The sequence below is a fragment of the Zonotrichia leucophrys genome, chromosome 1 (assembly GCF_028769735.1).
Source record: "Zonotrichia leucophrys gambelii isolate GWCS_2022_RI chromosome 1, RI_Zleu_2.0, whole genome shotgun sequence".
Taxonomy (NCBI): Eukaryota; Metazoa; Chordata; class Aves; order Passeriformes; family Passerellidae; genus Zonotrichia; species Zonotrichia leucophrys.
The window spans coordinates 92,535,245-92,551,919 of NC_088169.1; the positions used below are offsets into that span (position 1 = coordinate 92,535,245).

Below are 16,675 nucleotides of genomic sequence, written 5' to 3' on the forward strand. Positions count from 1 at the left end.
TTTCACCAGGATGAGTAAAGTTTATTTTAGTGACCTCAGACCTAGGAAATTCTTGCACTGGAAATGTGCATTGATGAAACATGTTTAGGCAAAGGGAGGAAACAGTGTTACTGTCAGCCAGTAAAAACTCAGTTCTTTCTTCTTCCCACTGTTAGGAGGATGCAGGTATTTTTAAAAACTAACTGTTTACTTTAGCCTCTCTCCTCCTAGCAACCTGAGCTCCCTCACCATGTCTCAGAATGAACTAAATATTGAAATTAGAATTTTATGGTAGTGTGGCATTTAGGAAGGGATTTAAAATAAATAGGTTTATCTAGCAGGATCATAACTGAATATTTTAGACACTTATCTCTTAATTCCTTGAGTAATACCATTGTATTAGGAAATATTCAGTTATTTCCTTCAAGCAGAAATGTTCCTAGCTGAAATTTATTCTTGTGAAACTTACCAACTCCCTTATTGCTAAGCAGTACATATCATCAGTTTCAATTTAATTTATGTTGGTAGTGTTAATAACTTATCATTAATAATATAGGAAATACCTTGCTTTGAGACTGTTCTTCCTAAAGCTGAGCTATACTAAACTCCAGTGAAAAAACAGTTGTGGCAGTATCCCATTCAAGATAAAAAGCATTATCAGCCATACAATTAACTGTGCATGCTGGTGATAGCTGATGGTGGGAGCTGATGTTTTAACTCAGGTAATTAAGCAGGGGACAGCAATGCAATGTTCTTGGATTCAGATGCCATCTGACAACTTCAGCCATTAGTAAAGTGCTAGCTCTGGTTAAGAAGTATGTAGGTATGGGAAAAAGAAATTCCAAAACAGTACTGAGTTTAAGAGAAACTGCAACTACTTTGTGTTTCTTCTTTCCTTCCAAGCTACATAACAATACAGTGATCTCTGCTGTTTGTAGGACAGCTGCTCCAGCAGCCTGATCACAATCTCAGGATGCCTGATAAGGTAGACAACAGAAGATGCCTCTGAGCATTCACCCCAAAATGAACACAAATGCTTAGGTTTAGTTACTCCTAAGTCTCTTCTTTCATATGGCCCTAATGTTGCTGGCAGGACAAAGGTACTAGGGAATTTACACTTTGAAGCCTTTCAATAAAACAACATGGTGGCTTACAGTCATGTCACACTGTATGTAGTTATCCATGTCTACCTTGATTACTTTAGGAAGTAATTTAAAGATAAGAGAAGGTTGGCTTCTTATCTAGAGCAGGCTCGTTGCTGCATACGCTCTTTTGCTCTTTGTGCAACACCCTTCTTGCATCCAGCTTCAATTCTGCAGTTGCTCAGTAGCATTTCCTAGAAATTCCACCTGTTTCTCATACCTGGCTCAGCACCTCTTGAACAGTATTTCATAGCATTATCCAGTGGTTTCTTCCATTTGATATTAGGCTTATATATAAGCAACCAGCAGGAGAAAAGGCTTAGCTTGGGAAATGGAGATGTGAAAAGAAAGCCAAAACACTGCACCAGGGCTTTGGGGTGGAGTCAGGGAGGGTTCATGGTGTGGCTTTTCCTTCCCTTGCATGCCAGGCTTTAAGAGAGGCAGGACTCTGGGGCAGTGAGCACTCCCAGACACCGTGCAGCCGTTGGGCTGACCTTGCACTGTTGGCAGCACCTCCTTAGCTACAGGCTTTATGGTTTGCTGGGTTTTTGTACCCAGTGCCTGAGTACAGGGCCAAAACAAACACTGCCTAAGTGCAGGTGAGTTAAGATTCTCCTCATTCCAAGGTGCTAGGCAGTGTTTGCTGCCTTTCCCCTTCAGAAACAGTACCTTTGCTCTGTCCTGGAAGAGGAGGAGTACCATGAGAAGGTTAAGGTTCTACCTTGCCATCTACAGTAGTATGAGCTGCCTGCATGCAGTCCTGCAGATGCAACTGCCTTCCACCCATACACAGCACTCCTACATGGGAAGAAATTGTAGAAGATAGTTGCAGCTTCCCCTGTTGGCAAAACCCCAACTAGCTAGCACAGTTAGTCTCCCTAGTATAATCTGGACCATCCACCAAGCAGGGAGCAGAAATTATGTCTGCTCAGCCTCAGTGCCTGATTAGATCAGTGGTTTGTCCCCATTCCTCAGATGGGCCTGCTGCTATGCCTTATTCTGATGATCACTGAAAACAAGTTCACTCTAATACTTGGTCAGGTCAGACTAGGAAAAAACCAGACTTGCTCCCCATCTTGGTTGCTCCATCACGCCAGGATGTCATAATAAATGGATGGTTTTTTGGTCTGGTCACGGAACTGCTCTAGCTTTAGGCCAATCCTCAGAAGAACAGCTTCATCCCACCATTTTGCCATGACCTGGAAGAAGATGAGAGGCAGAACGAGAAGGATGAATGAAAAAAAGTAGCATCATACAGATGCTCTTGAAAGTTTTGGAAACAATTTCCCCCCACCTCAACATCCTCAAAAGATGTTTTCTCCTTTTACCCCAGTAAGTATGGCATCACTGTATTTGGGATAAAGGCAGCTGTGTGACTTTCAATTGCAAGACATAGATCCTTCCTTTACATGAGACTTGTTTCAAGGGGAAAGGATTTAAAAGAAGTTACAGAAATGAGACATAAGAGAGGAAAGGGTAGCGATGAATACTGGGTATTGATGCAAGTCGACAGGGAGACAGAGAAATCTTTCTCAAAGATATCCAGAGACCTCTGCCATTTAGGAGTGAGGCAAATCACCCTCAAATTAAAGCTTTTACTTCCAGTAACTGCTGGCTCCTCAAGTGAGCTGTGTGGAACAGCAGAGACCTGGCTGTGATGCTTCAGGACAAAGCCAGCTGGGGATTTTGTGCCTCAGCATTCACAAAGAGCAAATACTCACCTGGAGGCTAATTGGGAGCCCAGCAGTAGAATATCCAATGGGGACCACAAGGCCTGGAATCCCAGTGAAGTTACCAAGCTGCATGAACCTAGAGGGAAAAAGCTGTCATCAATATTCCTGGGGACAGCAGCAAATTCATCCTTTTTTGGTAGAGGCAGCTATGATTAATCTCTCCCACCTTCCAGTCTGAGTTTTTTTGACAGCTGTTCCCAAACGTTTGTTTCTGTAGTGCAAGTAGCATTTTCCTTACCTCATGCACCGGACTGTGCAGGTCATATCGCTGCTCCCAGTCAAGAGGTCAGATTCATAAATTCTTGGAGCAGTGCAAGGAACACCTGTGGAGGAATCACAAAATGACTGAACTTGAAAGGGACTTCAGGAAGTCATCTTGTCTAACCTTCTGGCTCAGGAATGGTTGGCAAGTGCAGGGTGCCCATGACCATGTCCAAATAGCTTTTGAATATTCCCAGGGATGAAGATCCTGCATGCTCTCTGGGCAACCTGATGCAGTGCCATGGATATAACCACTAAGTCTAGAAATTCACAGTGGTCTCTCTAATCAGGCTGCATTATCCTCTAAGGATGCAAGTCACAGCAAAGTGCACAAAAGTCATACTCTCAGAATTGAGGAGGGGAAGTTAATGAAGTGACTGCTCCTAAAAGGCACCACACAGCTGTTGAGGACTGTCTCTGTAGCCAAGAGTGCCAATACCTGGTGTAAGGATACAGTTCACAGTGCTGAAGATCTCTTGCAAAAATCTCATGCTCCGAGTTCTCTGTCGATTTGCCTGCAAGCAGAGAGAATACTGTCTGATGGGCCCTCCTGGCTCACAAAATTCATGTTTGATGCTGGCAGACTCTGCCCATCAGCGTCTCTGCCTTTGCAGAAGAACACACCATTCCCACAATTTGGAATCAGGGCACAGGACAGGTGGCATGTCCTCTGTGGTGCCCTACCATGCAGCATGCTCTCACAGCAGAGGACAGATAAAGCTGGGTGACATCTTCCCATGCATGTGGGGAGGCTAAGAGAAGTCCCTACCCCACCTTTACAGTTTCACTAAGTGTCTCCCTTCAGCCTTCATCTCAGTATGTTCCTTACCTTAATATAATCCAGAGCTGTGAACTGGCAAGCCAAGGCCAGGCTAGCCCGAGTTTCCAAATTCTGAAATAGAAAAAAACTGATCAAGGCTCTGCTTGCAGAAAACTGAACTGTGACAGCCCAAGAGTTCTCTTCCAGGTCTGCTCTTCTATACCAGTAGCTCTCCAGCAGATAGTTTGTCATAGAAGAAGCAGGAGCACCTCAGGTTTCTTACTGACATGACATTTGATCTGTATCAGTCAGAACAACTACTGACACTGCTCCAAGCTGCTGCTACTTACCATTTCATGGAAATGTTTATTGAAGTCAGGTTGCAGGAAGTCCCTCATCTCACTGAGAATGCAGATCACATGTGCCACTCGGGCTTCTTCCATCTCTGGAAGAGAGACTTCAACCACACTGGCTCCCAAACTCTGCAGGTGCTTCACCGCTGTGTACAGGACAGGTAAAGCACAGACAGCATCCCTAAGTTCTCCAGACTTCACAGAAAGGCTGCAAATCCCCAACCCCTGCAGAGTGAGAGACCCCATATGCCACTGCAGGGCAAGCATTTTCAGTGCACTGTGTGGCAGGCACAGCTGCAGCTGCTTCCCCTAGGGAAATACTTTCAACCTACCTACATCTCAGTATTCCAACAGGGCAGGGGCTGCAGACAGGTTCCTAACTTACCTGCTCTATTTCAGGCAAATTCTCCTCACCCCTCCAGCCTCCCAGTCAAGCCAAAGAGTAGAAGGACTGACAATGTTTCCCTGAGCACTTCACATGACCAGTGTTCTATCAGCATGAAGTGATTATTTAGCATCAAGAGATCCTATTCAAAGCCTCTTCTGAACCATAATGGAAAGGAATCAGGGAATACTCAGGAGACCAGGTAAACAATACAGAGCCACTAAATCACGATGCATTTTAACAAGGCTGAACACCAAGACTTTGGAGAAAAGTGAATCTTTTGCAGTCTGAAAAGAATCCTCTCCTTTCTGTGACCCTAGCTTCTTCATAAATACCCAAGCTTGCTTACGGATCCATCTCTCCTAAGAAAACTCTATAAATGTAGGACTGTGTTGTGGAAATAAGGAGGGTGAAGAAAATCCAGGCAAAGCCTGAATACTCAGCTCCAATGCAACTACTATACCAGGCATTGTAGAGGCTTTCTCCTCCACCCCCAAGTACTCACCAGGGTCAATTTTGCTTAGTCTAAACTCTGACAAAGGCACCCTAGAGGCACCATTTGGCAGATTTCAAGGAAATACCAGAGGACTGGATATAGCACAAAGACCCAGTACTCTATTACTACTGAGCATTATGTTGTGAAACAAGGCCTTCTCTTAAAAGTCTTTTACCATTAAAGCTTGCAGAGTAAGTATTACCAAGCACAGATCTGTCTTTATACACACAGAGGCTGAGCACACTGGACTGCATTATTCTATTGTAATCTGACAGGCCTACAACTGCTGAGCTTTTTAACCCTCAGCAGTCAAGGGGGCTTCCCCAATACAAAGTTACTGCTGTTCATCCAGCAGATTCCTTTAAGCAACTGCCTTTAAGGACTTCAGGCAAGAGCTGTTTAATGCATACACAAGAGGAGCACGAAGTGACACCATAGTATCTGGCACAATAAGAGACTTACAGACTTTCCCTCTTTACCTTTCTCACAGGCAGACAGGACTTCAGCATCACATGCCTAAAGAATAAGAGGAAAGAACTTTAGTAACTGCTCATCTTGGTGAGCACACTCACCAGGACTTCAGTCCTCGTGGTGCTCTCCTTGTTCCTATCCCTAACAGCAGTGAAACACAGTCCTACAGGTCTTAGGTCACATGTTGCAAGAGAACAGCTTGCAGGTCACACCCCTAATAAAAAGGAAAGGTCACTTTTTCCAGAGCAGAGAATATTCCTCATCTGCACTGTGCCAGAGCCAGTAAGAGTATTTTTTTACCTTCAGGAAGAAATCCTGAGTACATTTGTGGGGCTGTATTACAATTTTCAAGCAGCACTAGCTTGCAAGCCCCATTTCTACATTGGAATAATGAAATAACATACAGCAGCTACAGCACTGTCACCGAGTGGATACACTGCTTTTCCTCATTTGTTTTTAAACTAACTGCCTTTTGTTATCAGTTCAGAAACATTGCTTCTAGTAGAATAAGCAGCAGTCATGACCTTTCCTCATGCCTCCAACAGACTCTTACTCAAAAACTCTGCCTTAGAAAAAAATATGTCCATGTTGATGTTTTCACACAGGCTGTATTATCTTCCAGTTAATGAATGCACTGGGCTCCTTTAAAATCTTATTTTGCAAAGCAGCAGAAAGATAAGAGATAAACCAGGCACCTTAAAAAATGTCCAGTCCACTCCCAGTTTTAAGCCTTTCAGGTCAGGAGCACACATGTCAGATAGGGTTGCTTTGGGCTGTTTTAGTCCTGCAGGGAACAAAGAAGAGTTCCTCCTTTTATTCTAAGATGCCTCTAGGAAGGGAGAGCATCTGGGCTCAGGGAGGGAGAGGGCTCACCTACCATATGGATAGAGCAGATCTGGCTCAGCAAGGATACTGTAAACAATGGCTGCATCTGCCACTGATGTACAGATAGGGCCTGTAAAAGAGACCAGTTATAAATAAAAAAGTGACAAGAGATAAATAGTACCTTCCTCCCCACGTCTTTTCTAGGCAGAGATTGCCTCCCCTGTGACAGAGAGCAGCACACAGCAAGGTCCCTGAAGTGGAGCACAAGTCCTCTTACCTACGCTGACTGTGGAGTAGGAGAGTGGCAAGCTGCCATGACCACTGATGCGCCCAAATGTACCTGGAGAACAAGAAATGGGACTTAGCTGGGTATCAGCAGCCACTGGGAAGAGCCACCTACATGGCTCTGGTGCACCCAGGGTAAACAGCAAACCCCCTGCCAGTCACTTTTATGTCTGCCGTTTCAGAGCCCAGTCTCTCATCCTTCAGTACCCTGTTCTGCTGACCCCTGTCTGTCTCATCAGTGAAACATGTGAGTAGTGAAACTGGTTTCCCCCCATAGAAATTATTTAGTTGAGGGGAAATATGTGCAGGGACATTTTGGAATAGTTATATTTAAATATGCAGAAGCAGAATTTGTGGTGTGGAGGATGGGGAGACAGGAACAGGATTATCAATAGCAGGAGAGAGCACCCCATGGGAGGTCTCACCCACTTCACTGGTGAAACTTCATGCCTAACACCAGCTGTATTCTGCAAGTACTCATATCACCTTTCTGACCACTAGCATTTTGTTATCATCATCATCATCTTCCTCAGATGAATCAAGATTCGTCAAGTTGACCACATGTGAAAGATGGAAAGAGAGTAATGGCTGAGTATCTGGTCTCAGATTAAAGGCAGAAAGGGTAGAAAGGAAGAGCAGCATGCATATTTTGTTTAGTATTTGATGTAAGTAAGTTAGGTTTTTTGAGCACGTGTTCAACAGAGAGTAGAGAACACTTCCATGCTGCCATGCTAACCCTCATGACTCTCAGGGTGCTATATTTCAGAGTTTCTCTGGTCAAATTTTACTCCACAGGAATTAATAAGTGTCTGACTTGTTTGTGGCATTCTATCTGGAACAGAAAACAAGACAAACACACACCCCTCCATGATTAAAGGGCCCTACCTTTCAGCCCCACCACACCACAGAAGGAAGCAGGAATCCTCACAGAGCCTCCTCCATCTGTGCCAATAGCCACGGGGCAGAGACCTACAAAAAACCCACACATTGGCCTGTGATCAGAGACACAAGATGTTGCCCTGTCCATTCTACCAGCAGCTGTATCCAAGACAGCACACAGAGCTCTCTGTTCAGCTACAAGTTCCCTCCAGCTGCTAAACCCAAACCCCCCATAAAAACTAAATGCCTGAGGTACTCTGGTACACCAACTCCACTTAGGACCACCTACCTGCTGCTACAGCTGCTGCTGACCCACTGGAGCTCCCACCTGTGAAGTGGTTAGGATTGTAGGGATTCCTAGGGATCTTGTGGTACCTGAAGCAGACAAAGATTGTTTAACCTTTTCTTAGGAGGACTGTGTGCACTATAGGGCAGGAAAAGATCCAGAAACACAGCTCAGGGATTCTGATCTCTTGGTAAAGAGAAGCCATTTAATCTCAGAAAGTGCCTGTCCCTAGAAAACAGGATGCATAAAAGACTTCTGCCTCAGAGTCCAATCTCCTGTGAGCATAAGCAGCCCACTCAAAAGAGGCCCAAAGCAAGAGAAAAGATGCTACTTCAGCTCTTCTCTTGGCAATGGCACCATGCCATTACTGCCTGCCACAGTGCATGATGCAATTCCAAAAGGTGGAGCAGTTGGTGGCCAGCAACCCTCACAGACAAGTAAGTCAGCTCTGCCCTTTATCCCTGAGCAGCAGCTCCCCACGTCTCCAGCCTGACCACAGCCCCAGCCAGCAGAGCCCAGCCAAGCACTGGGTATCCAGCCGCCCTCCCACGGTGAGGAAATGCTGGAAATGCTGGCACGCTGCTGCAGCTGAGGGGGAGCCCTTGCTCCCCCCAGCTGCACATGCACCAAGTGTGCCTCTACACAAGGCTCATCGAGGCTGTGAGCACTACTGCTCTGGAGCTGAGCTCTCAGCTTGGTTATAGCTGGAGAATTCACCACAGTAATGCAAATTCAGTGAACCTGTTTTAGCTAAGAAGTAAAGCCACTGTTCTCCTGAGATGACTGTACCTTTCTCTCAATGTTCTAAGCCTTCAGCCATCACTGAGGCTGAGTATTATATGACTATTTATTTATTTTCTGTCACAGCTTTTGTGTACCACTCATACTATAAACATTCACACCTCCAGGCCTATAAGGCCTGACAAGTTCCTTACTCAGCAGACAACACTTAGAGCCTCTCCTTCCTTTGGTTTTAGGAGCCTTCAGGCTTCCACACCTACTCTAACCCTCAAATGTACAGTACTGGGTTTTCATACCCTCAGGGTTCGGTCATGCTTATTTTTGCAGCCTTCCCTGTGAGTTCTGGACAGTAATAGGTATTTCTACAATGGGAGAAGAGAGAAGACAGGGATTTTTACCTATTAGGGTTGCATCCAGTTGTTCCAGTCCCTAGTTCATGCATGTTTGAGACCCCAATAATGATAGCCCCAGCCTCTCGCAGCTTCCTGGCCACTGTAGCATCTTCTGTTTCTGGCTGTGTCCCAAGATACACTGTTCCCACTCGGTGATGGTAAGGTACCTTAGCAACAAGACACTCAATTATTCATTCTAAAGCCCTGGCAAAGGAGCACATGCACGCTTCAACATCACAACAGATCCCAGACATTAGGACAAGGAGGTAAGCAAGGGCTAGGGAGGACCACTCTTCAACTTGTCCTGCGCTGGTGTATGTCAGGACTTGACCCTTCAATATTTGGTCCTTCTCCCTCAGAGAGATGTCCTTTTCACACCGTGATACAGAAGAGCAGAAACATGCAGATGATCAAAGGCTGCCTCCTTGCAGCAATGCAGCTGCCATGCCCAGAGGCTGAAGATCACCTTGGCCCCATGGCACACAGCTCTGTGTTCCATCTGTCAATGGACAGAGCTACAACATTTCAGATCTGCATGCTCTGAAGCCTGGCATCAAGATTAGCTGAATGCCAAAATAACAGATGGGCTATTTTCAGGATATGCTAAGTACTCTACTTTGAGGCAGCAACAGAAGAATCTGTACATAAACAGGACTCCCACCACAGGGGTAGGTCTCTGCAGAGCCTACAACAGCCTGATGGCACTGCCACAAGTATTTACTGTTAGCTCTTGTTAGGCCACAGGTAAAAATCTTCGTCAGTAGGAATTTTTAAAGGAACTAATGTATTTCTGGCACATGTATTTTAAGGTGAAAGAGATGTTTTGCCAGTAGAGCAGAATCAGTGCCTGAGAAATACAGACAGTTACACCCACTGTACAGATGCTTTTATACATTCTCATTTCATCATAAGACTGTTTCCCACACCCACCTTCTACTCCCTGTGGATTAAAAAGATCAGCACAAGATATGGAGCACGTCTGCTGTATGCAAGATCTCTTTTCCCCTTGCAAAACTTGTTAATCCTACTCACTACAAACCCACATACAACCCCTCATTACTAACATACTCTCAGGCTTCTGCTGAGAAGCTGGTCTCAAAACCTTGTCACAGGGAGTTGTCCAGGTTAACCGCCTGCAGCAGGAACTGGCAGCTAGACAAGGAAACTCACCACTTTGAACTCTTCTTTCAGGCACACTGGGATGCCATCCAGACAAGACAGGGTACACTTATTCCTGTAACGAGTAGTGGAGGCCTCAGCCATCTGCACAGAGAAAAAGAAAAAGCATAAAGCATATGCTATATATATATTTAGCTGAGCTGAAGGTCATCATCAGTATTGGAATGGATATAAAAAATGGCTTTCTTGGCCAGTCTATTGAAGTTTCCTTCTTCCACCATATGCTGGTGGGAAACTACAACTTGGAACCATCTACACTAATGGATGCCACATAAGCACAGAAGTCCTATTAGAAACAGTCATCCAGCAGGAAACAGATTGCTTTAATGCTACCTCTCTTGACAGGAAGGAAAGCAAACCTGTTTGTAGTCCTCTACACAGAGAGTAAGGAAAAATGTACCTATTTTTCTGTGCATATTGGCCCTTCTAATGGATGTTTGGGGTGGCAGAGGCCTCTTTCCTACCAGAAGGAGACATTACCAGCATTATTTGCTCCTGGTCCCATTGCACTATGGCTCTGAGCGGTGGCGTGGATTTGTCACAGTCCTCCAACATGGCAATGATGTTCTTGGCCACCTGGGTTGGTGTCAGCTTCCCACTCCTACAGGACAGGAGAAGTTGGAACTTTGTTACAAGACTTTCCCTCACAGGATTCGTCTCCCATGCAGCAAGATGGCAGCAGTCACAGCTTTAAGCAAGAATCAGGTAAGAAACTCTGTGTGGTGATGATTTGAACACTGTTGATACCATCAAGACAGGAAATTCTTTTCCATAAGGGGAGAATTTGCCTACACTGAATGCTCTTTAGAAGAGAGGCAAAAGCTAGGAGAGTTACCCAAATGCTTCTGAACCACCAGACAGATAAACAGAGAGAAACAGCTGACAGGTATACTTAAGAGTCCTCAAGCTCCTGAAAGCTTGGAAGCTATGAAACTCCCAGTATGTTGAGTTAAGACCAAGAGGTCACACCCCTTTATGCAGGCCTCTCATTACAGAGAAGGGGCTGCCAGCAGTACTGTCATAACCCACCTTTAATAAACCTTCCCTCCCTCCTGGCAAAGGCTGTGTGAAACACAAACACACCATCTCTGGCTGACACAAAAGCTTTGTGGCCAAGATGCACCTGTAACACCAGACTGCAGTGTCAGCCCTCTGCTCCAATGCCACAGCCTGCAGGCAGAGGTGGCCCTTGAGAAACAAGTTCTAGGGTGCAAGAATATTTTTTCAAGGGCTCCACTTCTGGCACATGACCCAGAGGCAACGAGGATTACCAGGCAGCCAACAGCTCATGGAGCCCCAGAGTCAGGAGGGTGTTTTCAGCTCTTTCCAAGCTGGACATGTCTACTGGGTGAAAGCAGGTGTCATGCTCAGAGAAGCACAAGGAGCTGGGGAACCAAGGGATTCATCAGAGACCCACAGTATGCACAACTTGCATAATCCAGATCAACCTTCATCTACTTCTCACTCATGTTTGAGAAAACAAGATATGTAGAAATCTCTCTCAGACAAGACTGACAATAAGCCAAAGAAAATGGCATTTAAATATCCTTGTGGGGCTTGTAAAGTTGTGCCAGCTCTCCCAGCTGACTTTCCTTTGTTATTCTACTACAGGGAAAGAACATCAGGAAGTGGTGATAGACAATGGCACCTCAAGGACAATGCTAACAAAGAGATGCCTGAGAGCCTGTGGAACAGTGGCAGCCCACAGCAGAGGAACATGTGGGACAGGTTGTTTCCAGACCATAACTTCACCTACCGGTAGCACTCCAGGTAGTCTTTGATCCCTTTGAAGCTAAACCCGCTCCTAGCAGAATCAGACCTGCAAAAGAAAGGATTAAAAGGTGCAACTGTGAGCTACCACAGCCAGGTTTGTTCAGACCTGTACATTTCATCATCACTGCCCAATGCAGATTTGGGCATCGCTCACAGCAAACCATGTGGATTGCCAGCCCCTGCATTGCAGCTCACACTCTGTCACACTCCTTGCACACAAGCCAGGCAACAGGCACACTAGGGATGCCACAGGGATCAGTTCTGCCTGGTGCAGGTGTAGCTGCAGCTCTCTTATAGAGAACAAGCAGACACAACTCCCCAAGGATATTTCCTGGGAATTGCGGCGAGGAGCCTCAGAGAAAGAAAAAACAATTCTTATCTCTATTTGCTGCTTCTGGTATTTTGCACATGTGGAATGTGTTGGGAAGGTTGTTTACCTGAAGGAATTTGGTAATTGGATTCTGGTGGAATTGTTTATGTTAATTAGCCTATCAGGTCCAAGCTGTGTGGACTGTCGGTCTGGAGACAGTTACAAGTGTTTCAGTAGCAGTTAGAAGTATGATATAGTATAGTATGTATATCTTTAATATAGATGTCATGTAATATAATATAGCTTTAATAAAGCAAGTTTTCAGCATTCTGAAGCCTTGGAGTCAGATGCCAATCATTTCCCAGATGTTGGGGTCGCTTGCAAATACTATTAAGTATGTTCTGGTTTCTTTATACTCCTACTGAATACAGCAGTTATTAAACTGTTCAAAATGTATTCCAGATTTACATTTGCTACTCACCACTACAACATTATAGCCTAGATAGAATATACTTGTGAATCTACTCCCAGGACCGCTGTCAAAAGTTCAACCCAGAGACAGCCAGCAGCACATCTGGGTGTGTTGTGAAAGAGTACTCCACGATGCAGCTCACACAAGGGTACACACAAGCAAACTGCTTCAACACCAAATCAATGGCTCTAGCACATAAGCAGCAGACCATTTCTCATCACTAACAAAGCCAATTTCTTGTGCACCATTTTCTTTAGAACCTGTGTTCCTCCCCTCCTCCAAGCAAACCTGGTGCTCTCTTTGAGATTCTCTGCAGGCTAGAAACAGCACTCCTGTAAAGTCATTAGAGGAATCTATATACTGACTAGCCAAACACTAAGTGTACCTGCTCTAATACTGCAACCAGAGCCTTGGTAAGGGCAGAATTTGGTCTCTCCCCAATAAGCAGACTTTTCCCTTTCACATTGCTCGTAATTAGTGGTGATTTGTAAATTACAAAAGGCAAGATGACTGACAGCACTATTTGTTTTGTCAAGTGGCTGGGCATGGAAACAAGAATTCAATCTAAATTGCTGACAATGGACAGCTTCCCACTAACATAACAGTGCCAGCACGTGTATTCTTCCACTTCTCTCTTACACATCACATACTGACCTTGCATCTGTCAGCTGCTTGATAACATCTGAAGGGCTTTCAGCCTCAGACTTGTCTTCTGTAACCCCCGCAGCAACCTCCGGGATAAACGTGGGATCTTCGTGAATGTCAAGGGAACGCATAAGCGAGAAGTTGTTCATTCTGAACAAGAGAAAGTCACTGCTGGAGTTTTCAACCTCAACTATGACTAATTTTTCAGACTGTTAGAAGGAACCTTTACCCAAGAACATTTTGTCTTAGCAGTCTGCTTTCACAGCAGGGAGTTGCAACAGTTACAAGCTAATCTCTCTTACATATTCACATATTTCCTAAAGGCAGCATCAAATCTATTCTGCCTAACAAAGCATCCTACCCCTTAAAATAAGGCCAGCCTCTGTAAACTCGAGCTGGGAAAGAAATGGTGGAAGTTCTTGATTCGCTTTAATTAGACCTCTCATTCATAGACCAAACAAGACAGGAGTGGAGAGGAAAATAAAAGGAGAATGTAGTGTAAGCCATACATTCAACCACTAATCCTGTTAAAACAAGCACCTCTTCAGACTTTTCCATGACCTGCTTGAACACAGTTTGTTTGCAATCAAATACAATGGAGATTGCAGCATAAATCCATAGCTTGGACCACACAAAGCAAGGAGATCAAAACCCTGTCACAGATATCCAGGAATGATCTGCAGTTTAACAGCAATAACACTTGCCTGGATTTGATTTGCTCAAAAAGCCCACATCCCAAGTCAAATTCAGGGGCAACTGAGTTCCTAGTGTCCTGGAATCTGCACAGATGACCCTTCAAATCATGAGCAAACTATATGAAAAAAGCACGAAGAGGTTCCTGAACCTCTTGCCCAAGTGTCCTCTTACTCCTTGTGCCAAGTATTCTTGAAATCAGTTTCTGAACAAAAACACATATGAGAGAAAGAAGAAAGGCTGACCTAAAATAGAGAACATCATTAAAAAGAACTTACCAAAACCTCTGAACTTTATGTCTGGCCTCACTTCCCCACTACTACTATTCTTTTAACCCTATCAGTGATAAGAACAGCATATTTGCACAGCCACCAGCTTTGAAAAAAAGACTGTCCTTTAACAAAAGAGCAAAGACAAAGAGACATAAAGGCAAACAAAAAGCAGAAAGAAAAGCTGGCGAATACAGTTTCTATGCACCTGCACGAGTGTGAAAAAGGTTAATTTCTTCTTGTAGAGAGCCACTTCAATGACAGTAGCTAAAAAAAACAATCTAGCAAACAACTATGAAGTAATCTTATTCTCCAATCAAATTATGCAGCTTTCTTTTTAATAAATACAAGCAGTGTGCAATGCAAGTACCTTAAACCTAAAAGAAGAAATAAAAGAAACCCAGAGCAGGAGAAAAGTCCCCATGCTTACCTCATTAAGAACGGCAGTAAGCAGATCTGCCCAAAAGCCTAAGAAAAAAGCAAGAAAAAAATGTTGGTTTGCAGCAACTTTGACCTGAACACCTTTCACTAGACAAGGAATGCTTAATATGCTCACGATTGCTGCAGGCTCAGAGCACCCTAGAGAGCATACAATACTATGCAGTAAAGAAACAGCACAAACACTTGTATTTTATACTACAAAAATGGCCTGAAATGCTTTCCCCCCACGTTTCATATTTATATAATTATAAAAAGAGTATTCTGATTCTTCTGCCTTTGTCTTTCCCCGACTCACACAGAAAGCCTGCATCTGCAGCTGCAACACTGTTAAGAAGCATCTATATAACTCCCATCTGTTATTTCCTTCGTGTTCCACAGATTATGCAAACACTGGATAAGGCAGGAGCTTATTATTTTATATACTACTAGGACCTTGCCCATCTCTCAACCAGCTCCCACAGTAACATGAGTCAACTTGGAAACGTGTGAGAAATTTAGAGACTGTGGTAGCAGACAGCAGAAAATAGTCTTTCAATACCCTGGCTCCAAGAGTAGCAGCATCAACGGTCCCAATGAGACCAGCCTTGTTCTGGCCTGTCTTAATACCTTAACAATGGACTTCAGAAACACGTTGTGAGATGTACAAATACAGTACAAGTCTGAGGCAAGGCTCACACTGCCAGCCCCACAAAGCAGCATGTTACCTCACACATTGCATAAGAATTACAGCACCGTTTTCAAAACACACGGCTCCTAATCTACATCAAATCTAACACAGCACAATCCCGTAGGAGATTGAGAAATCTCACATCGCCCTTCCAAGGGAGGTATCAGAAAGGAAAGAAGCCCTTCGCCATGCACCAGAAGCGGCCACAAAGCAAAAGATAACAAAGTACTCTGGTTGTTACATCTTGACAGAAAGCCACTCCTAAGGAATTCTCACAAATAAACACAGCCCATCAAGCTGTCTCACTCCAGGCCCAGCCGGACACCAAGCTTTGTAACAGGCGACACGGCTGAAAGGAAACTTTTGTGCCTACTTCGCTCAAAAGGAAAGGCCAGGCAACAGCAGCAGCAGCAGCAATCAGACCCAGCTGCTCCAGCAGAAGCAGGTGCGAGGTGGGCAGTGCAGGGGATAGAGGCTTTTGTCCCTCTGCACCCCGACACCGAGCGGTCCCAGTGCCACAGCGGGATCGGCCCGCAGGCTCCAAACACGCCCGAGCCCAGCCGAGGGGAGCCCCGGCGGCACAGCTGCCTCAGCACCCCGCTGGAACCCCCCTCACAGGGCTGCTGAGGGACCCGAGCCCTTTAACGCCCAGGGAAAGCTGCTGGCAGTTTATTTCGAGTTTGGCGTCAGCTTTGGGCTCCCACACCCGAAGACAGACAGAACCCCCTCAGCCAGAGGCCGGCGCTCTCAGTGCCCGCGGCATCACACCTGTGGGGCCGGGAGAACCCGAGAGCTCGCAGAGAGCCACAACCTCCCCGCCGAGCCCCGCTCCCTCCGGACCCCCCGCCCGGTTTTCCCCGCGCAGCCCCGGGTTTCACTGCCCCGTCTGCCGGCCCGCACTCACCGTGTTAGCCACATGGACGAAGAGGCGCAGCCCGGCGCCGCATAGCCTCGGAGCCCACTGCGGAGAGAAGGCGAGAAGTGAGGTGAGCGCCGGCCCCGCCACCCCGCGCCCGTCGCCCCCGGCCCGGCGCTCACCAAGTCCCTGGGCGGGCCCGTTGGCCCGGCCGGGCGCTGCCCCCGGCGGTGCATCACGGCGGCCGCGCTGCCCGTGTACCGCCGCCCGCAGCACAGGTAGGCGGCGGCGGCCACGGACAGCAGCGGCAGGAGCAGCAGTAGCAGCGGCGCCATCGCGGTGCTCCCTCCCGGCTAGCCCTCCCGCTGCCGGGGCGGTGCTG

At 45.9% G+C, this 16,675-nt stretch overlaps 1 protein-coding gene across 1 annotated transcript; it reads right to left on the bottom strand.

The window, feature by feature from the left end:
* On the bottom strand, positions 1-16,667 carry LOC135452361 (uncharacterized). The gene is made up of 20 exons (XM_064722357.1): positions 16,476-16,667; positions 16,342-16,398; positions 14,760-14,797; positions 13,377-13,517; positions 11,924-11,986; positions 10,648-10,768; positions 10,159-10,251; positions 8,995-9,155; positions 7,859-7,944; positions 7,576-7,659; positions 6,683-6,745; positions 6,458-6,535; positions 6,276-6,364; positions 5,589-5,625; positions 4,226-4,374; positions 3,945-4,007; positions 3,555-3,630; positions 3,093-3,177; positions 2,843-2,930; positions 1-2,320 (listed from the first exon to the last, which is right to left on the bottom strand). Exons 1-20 carry the CDS (start codon positions 16,626-16,628, stop codon positions 2,210-2,212), a joined length of 1,836 nt encoding a protein of 611 aa, XP_064578427.1. The 5' UTR covers positions 16,629-16,667; the 3' UTR covers positions 1-2,209.
* Between the last annotated feature and the right edge of the window lie 8 nt (positions 16,668-16,675).